This window comes from Varanus komodoensis, unplaced genomic scaffold, assembly GCF_004798865.1.
Source record: "Varanus komodoensis strain SLA01 unplaced genomic scaffold, ASM479886v1 scaffold29_1, whole genome shotgun sequence".
NCBI lineage: Eukaryota > Metazoa > Chordata > Lepidosauria > Squamata > Varanidae > Varanus > Varanus komodoensis.
The window spans coordinates 8,979,484-8,986,423 of NW_025335759.1; the positions used below are offsets into that span (position 1 = coordinate 8,979,484).

At 47.9% G+C, this 6,940-nt stretch overlaps 1 protein-coding gene across 1 annotated transcript; it reads left to right on the plus strand.

Moving 5' to 3' along the window:
* Window positions 1-658: 658 nt before the first annotated feature.
* Window positions 659-6,675, plus strand: LOC123025872. Its single transcript, XM_044434984.1, has 5 exons — window positions 659-746; window positions 1,349-1,501; window positions 3,355-3,540; window positions 4,275-4,406; window positions 5,760-6,675. The coding sequence occupies exons 1-5, from the start codon at window positions 668-670 to the stop codon at window positions 6,272-6,274; spliced, it is 1,065 nt and encodes a 354-aa protein (XP_044290919.1). The 5' UTR covers window positions 659-667; the 3' UTR covers window positions 6,275-6,675.
* The last annotated feature ends 265 nt before the right edge of the window (window positions 6,676-6,940 follow it).

Below are 6,940 nucleotides of genomic sequence, written 5' to 3' on the forward strand. Positions count from 1 at the left end.
GCTGGGGCTCTTATGCCCACACCAGCTTGGCAAAGGCTGGTTTGTGTGTATGGCAAGCAGGTGATTCGATGAAGGGTGAGATAGAAATATTTTAAATGAATTCTTTGTCACGACATGTACGTACAGGTGGTCTTTGTGGCCTGGGTGCTGTCACCATCTTGGCCTGCGCGTTGGCTGGGTCCCTGCTTGGATGAGGAGAGCTTGGGCTTCGGTGATCTGTGCCCTGGTGACCTCCCACGTGGATCACAGCAATGCATGGCGTTGCCAGGCTGCCTTGGAAGAGTGTCCGGAAATGGGTCTGGGCATTATGGGTCGATCACAGCATCTTTGCTTGGGTGGGCAGGCACTCTTGTCCTCGCATCCTGCTTCTGGGTTTCCCACAGCCCACTGGTTGGACATGGTGCGCACAAAATGCTGCATTATATGGGCCCTTGGACTGGTGCAGCTGGGCTCTAGTTACGTCTGCACATTCTTAGCCCAGCCAATGGTGGTTACTTAATCCTTCGCTCAGAAGAATGATTAGGCCATTCTTCTTCTCGGTTTCAGAATGTCCACTTTTGCCCAGCCTTTGCTAGGAAGTTGCACACATCCGGGAAATGAAAGTCGTCAGGTTGTTTTCTTCTTCTGCTTCTTGAAAGAAGCTTGCAAAGTCATTTTGCTTCAGACCATGGCCAGCACCCCACTGAGATGGAGACCCACCGCTGTTGCACCGTCAGCCTTCCTCCTAACGATCTTCTTCATCTCAGGTACCAGCCTTTATCCCTATCAGTCTCTCTGATATCAAACTCGGGGGGTTGAATGAGAACAGGCCTGGAGCCAAAACAGGGACACTGAGGACAGAAGCCACCCAAGAAGGACTGAGGCTGTCCAGCAGACTCCAGAAATCACCCTGGTTGTAGGGCAGCTGATGCGTTTAGATGCTGATTGTGTTAATGAGGATGTTGAGCAACAGTTATGAAGAAAGTGAAATAGCTTGTTTGAGCCCTTACCCAGCCCCGTAGAAGAGCATGTCTGGTCGGTACCCAGTAAAGAAACATTCCTGTTACTGGGAGTTAGGATATACTGCAATACTTCGTTGTAGGACCCACCGGGTCTTCCTGATATATAACTTGGGCAATCCTGCACCAATCCTCCTTTCATTCAGTTGGAAATGACTTTCTAGTCCTTCAAAAAATATTTTCTGTTTTGCTATCCAAAAACAATGTTTTAGTTTATCTTTTCTTGCTTGTTCTAACGGTGCGGTTTGGTTTTGACTTCGAGTCCTTAGGACTAGCATAGCTGCGAGCATCCCAAGAGCGTCTCCAGGATCTGTCCCCGCAACCCACCCCATTTTTGTCTCTCTCTTCAGGGGCATCTACCTTGACCTGCTTCCACTCCACCTTAGTCACACTTTTCAGTTCCGAGGGAAAGAAGAGGTTTAGTTTGTCCACAGAGAGCATGAATGTCACATGTTCCTCTGAAGCGAATGCTTGCATGTGGGCTCAACTTGAACTCAGCACAGGTAAGCGAATCTTATGTAAGATGCACCCAATTCAGCTGTTATATTTCGTGACCTCAGCTTCCAGTAAGAAGCAATGGAGAGGAGGGAAAATTTTGTCATGCCAAATGCCTTCAGGATGAGAATTGCGTGTCTGCCTTCCCAGTGGGTTTATGTGAGGTCTGAAGTGACATTTGGGATGCAATCAAAATTCAGAGAGAAAAACGAAAAATTGATTTACTTTCATTTGTTTGCAGGTGCTAGAAATGTAGTAAAAATGTTCCGCTCATGTTTTTAGAATTTAAATCACCAATTTCTAAAAATTGCATGCTGACCATTAGGATTCCCTGTGGTTACATCCTCCCTGCACTCTGAACCATGCAGTGATGTGGGAAGCTGTGTTGACCTCCATGGTTGTGCGTCACACCAAAGAGTCACACTTCAGAGCAAAACGCCTAATTCATCAGGATCAAATGAGAGACTAATGAACTGACAAAGGGCACTGTAGAGCTGATCATGTCGAACCCCTTCAACTGGAATGATCTGAGACTGGATGAGAAAGGCAAACAGGGACACGTATGTCCCAAAGATGCTTAGGGCCACTAGTTCTAGATTTTCAGATGTTTATATTTGTTTGGCAGTAAATATCAACATGTTATTTCACAGTCAACCAACCTGTTCTAGCAGTTTTCTTAATCTGTTTTGTAAAGCTGGTGGATCTTAACTGTCCATTCAAGACTAAGCCAACCCCCAAAATATTTAGTCTTACAACAGGATTAGTTCACAACCATCTATTATCTCAGGGGGAATCTATTCTCCTTCCTCCACTAACCTGGACGGGCAGCTAAGCTCAGAGGCATCAAGGACATATCCCAGTGCTTTGACCCTGGGACCCCTCTAAGGATCCTCGTCTCTGTATGTAAATGGTGTCATTATACAGTTTCGTTACTGGGAAGCACTGAGCTCAAGTTGTATCGAGCAAAGTCACGGGGCTCCCACTCTTTTCCGTTCTTCTTGCAGAGAATCAATATAGTTCATGTCATGCTTCCTTTCCGGCTTGGCCTCTGCCCACATTTTCCATGGCATTCCAGTTACCTGTGGGCAAACTAAAAGAATCCCTTCTTCATAGTAGGCACGTCGTGAGCAGAGCCAGCTAGAGCTGGGGGTCAGACTAGATGGCCCAGGAGACCCCTTCTGACTCACTCTGTTTCTGTGTTTCTACATCTACAATATTAGTAGTAGAAATATTGGTATTATTGGGCATGAGGAGGGAGGCCACAGATTTCATGAGGGTTGCAATTTCCACCTGGAGAAAAGCCTTCCTTGTGGTGGCCCCATTTCTGTGGAGTTTTCTGTCTCTGGAGGTCAGGCAGGTGTCAGCATCTTATTACTTTAGGGACCTCTTCCAACCACGTTTGCTTCAGGGAGTCTTCCTGAACCAACAGGCTGTGGCTTTATTGATTTTCCTGTTAGCATGTTGTTTAATTCGTGTGCCTGTTTCATCTTAATTTGTACTTCAGTCCAAAATCATTCCATGTTGGCCTATGGAGTGGTATATAAACTGTGTAAAATGGCAGCCAATAGGTTCTGGGAGTTATGCCATCTTGGAAAGAGCAGAATTGGAATAGCAGTTTAAGTGGCCTTGAAGCACTTCCTGAAACACCTTCTCTGTGGGGAGAGCTTCTGACTTGCCCACTCATGAATTCCCTCCTGTATTATTGGAGGCTGCCTCAATGCTAGATCAAACCACATTGTGGAACCTGCCACAAAACAATCACTGTAAGAAAATCACCCTTAGACCCCCATCCCCGGTAAAGTTGGCCTTCAGAATAGCCTCCCATTACATCAATCTCTCTCTCTATTTGTTCCTGTTTTAGATGGAGGAACTGTGCTTGTAAACCACGGAGACTGTGCTCTTAAAGACCTCCGTCACAAAGACGCATCCGTCACCTCTGGGGAACAGTACGTTGCCACCCAGTCTGATGTCCACTATTGTCTCCATGACTTTTGCAATGTGCAAACAGCCCCGGGAAAGGTCTCCAGCAGCCCTGGAGGGAAGAAAGGTAAAAATGGCCCCCGGGGGGAAAGTGAGAATGCATGACTTTCCCCTCGTAGAATAGGTGTTAAGTATTACTGCTGATATTACTGGCATGCCTTCAGTAGCTTGTATCACATGTGGCTGTTCTTCAAGGCATGGCGATCTAGGAACAGGTCCCATTTCTGCTCGCTATGCAGCTGTTGAAGAGACAACACCTCATGGCCACCCTTTCCATTTGGCCAGAGGTGGGCTCTCCAAACGCTTGGGCTTCCAGTTCCTCACTGTCCACTATGCGAGCTAGGGCAGATGGGAGTTGTAGGTCAAGGCATTTGGAAAGCCACGTCTTGCCTACCCTGCATTAACAAGAGCGAGCCAGCTGGGCTGGGGAGCAGATGCAGAAGCTATGGGGTGGTGGCGGGTTGCTGGAGGACAGAGTTCCATGGCCAAGCATCGTGTGGGGCACACCCAACCCAGACTTCATTCTTGGGGTGCGGTGGAAGGTGCCGGGATTGCCAGATTCACCTACTGCTCTGAAGCAGTTTCCTTGGATGGAACGGGGAGAGAGGGCCTCTTGTCATCCACTTTGAGAAGAAATATGTCTTGGGCCAGCCCTAAGGAGTCTTGGCAGGAAGAAATGGGGGGACGACCCTATCAGGAGCAACATCACCCTCCAGTTGAAGGCCAGGTCAGCTGGTCATGGTGGCTGGGAAAGAAATATGGTGCAGGCCCTTTGTAGTTAATTCTGGTTTCTTCTGGAAGTGCTTGGAGCAGACTGGCCCAGCCTGTGCTATTCCGGCTTCAACTTTGAGCACACAGAACCCTTCCTGGAGAGAGTGAGATGCAGAAAAGGATACTCGCAGTGCTACCAAGGAGAAAGCACCATCACCGTAGGTGAGTCAGTCCTTAGTGCTGGGTCCTCTGAGGAACCCTTTTTCACACACACCCTTCCATTTTTTGCTAGCAGAACTGTGGGGCTGTCAAAAGCAGGCAGAGGTAAGTTGGACTGCCAGGGACAGGGGCTGGAGAAACATAAAGGAATTCCGGAGAACCCTTTGAAGGCTCTTCTGACTATTTTATGCAAAGCGCTGTTCGTCCCTGCATAGGTGCGATCAACATGAAGCGCATGCTCTAGCACATGATCCCCGATCCATGATGTGCAAGCCTGTGAGAGACCCTACCTGCTCATTGCTACACTATGTGGGTTAGGATACCCTGCTAAAAATAATGATAATCTATGGGATGCACCCTATGACTTGGCCCTTGATTGTACTTTTGCTTTGTTCTCATTTGTGACTTTGTCTCCCATCATCCACTTATGCCCACCTCGTACGGCATGGCTGCCCAAGGCTCAAAGAACCCTGAGTAGCTGCAACGGCATGGGAAAGAGACTGTATTTTATTTATGTAAGCCGTCCTGAGGCTTTTGCGATAGGACAGCATATAAATATCACAAGCAAACAAACACACAAATAAATAGAGTGCCTCCTTCTCCCAGCAGGAATCGTTTGTGCCCCGGTCTGTGTTGTCCAACCTGTAAGGTTGTTGAGGAGGAACATTTCACATCTCATTCTTGGGATACACATCTGCATTGCTCCTACGTCAACTATTGATAATTCTGAGTTTTAGTGTCACAGAGAGCAGAGCTGGAGTTTCATTAAGCTTTTCCACTCAGCAGGTGGGCAGCCAGGATCCACCCCCCCCCCCAGTCTGCAGCCTCCCTCCCAGTTCATTCTCAGCACCCCCATGGGGAGTTAACCAACCCAGGGGTTCTTACGAACATGTGACTCAGGTTCATGATTTTCATGTGCTGTCAGGTGTTTTGCTTGTAGAGCTTTTTGGATGAACAAGTACAGGCAAGGGTGCAGGAAGAATGCAAGGCAAACTCAAAATAGGTAGCAAGAATACATGACTTAAAGGTATTATTCTCTGTGGACATAGTCACTGAAGCTGCTCTGGGAATTTTGCAGGATGGAAAGGTGGGAGACAACACTAGCTCTTGAAATAAATAAATCACAGCTACCTGTGTGTCCTGCATGAGATGAGATCACGGCCCTCAGAGTTCACACTGTCCTCAAGGGCGTCTGACCCACTCAAGTTGCACTTTCTCCCCGATTTGCTCCTCGATGGGGTAGACATGTTCCCATCAGGCCCTGTGTGTTGCATTGCATTCTGGGAGAAACGAGCCCTGAGGCCATGCCACCTCACACGGTGTCATGCTTCTTCTCCTCTTTCCCCCCACCCACAGGACTCCTCGTCATCCCCATGTACGTCCGGACCTGCCAGCGTCAGGCCTGTGCAGTGCCTTCAAGCCAGTCCTTTGGCCCCGTGACGATCACCAGCCAGAAGGGGTCCTGCTGTACTGGCAGCTATTGCAACGCCAAGAACGCAGCTGCTGAAATCCAGAAGCACAACCAATCAGTTCCTTCTCCTGGTACTCATGGCACACGTCTCTCCACCGCTGCCACTGACCCTGACATTGAAGGCGGCATCAACAGAACCTCTCCAGTGCCTACAGTGTGGTCTCTTCCACCAGGCCACCCCTGGGAAAGCAGCCCCAGCAGCCCCACCACGGGATCGAATTATGACTACGACAAATATGACGCTGATTTCAATGAAAACCCAACAACCATCCTCCCGTTTATTCCACCAAGAAATGGCTCAGGTCCCCAGCGGTGCCCCATCCAACTTGCCCCTTTGCTGGTAATCCTCAGACTGGCAGTCCTTGGGATATGGTGGTGGGAAATGGGGCCGGAGTGGTGACGGCTGGCTTCTGTACGAAGGGCAGAAAGAAAGGGGAGAAGCCAGAGCAGTCAGTCTAACTCACTTCTGCTTCCACCCACCCAGTTCGCACATCAGCTGTGAGGCCAAAATCTTGAGCACTAGAAGGCAGTGATAAGCTTGCCAGGTCACAGCCTGGAGAATTCATTTTATGCCGAAAAATCTTTTCCCTGCAAGGGGAGATTCCTCCTCTGCTGTGCCCTACACACCATAGAAATCTGGGTCACATCCTGGCCATCTAAAGCAGGATGACAGAGTTAGGTTTCCTGTTCCTTAGTAGCTTTTTTCAGGCCTGTGCTATTGTTCAAATTGTATTATCAATGTTACTTTCAAGATTATATTAATGCAATACATATTAATAAAATACACACCTATTAACAGAATGAAGAGTGGCATGAGATAACTTGCTAGAACAATTATTCATTTGGAATGTTTGTGTGCCGTCCCAGTTGCATAAGCCTCAGGACGGCTTCCAACATCATCAATAAATACTTATACAAATAGATGCATATAAAATCTGGATACATCCTGGCAAAATAATTTAAAACCAATAAATAATGTCAACAATTATTAAAATATTGTTTAAATAAAAAGGTCTTGGCCTGGCGCCGAAAAACAAATAATGACAGCGCCAGGCGGACCTCTCTG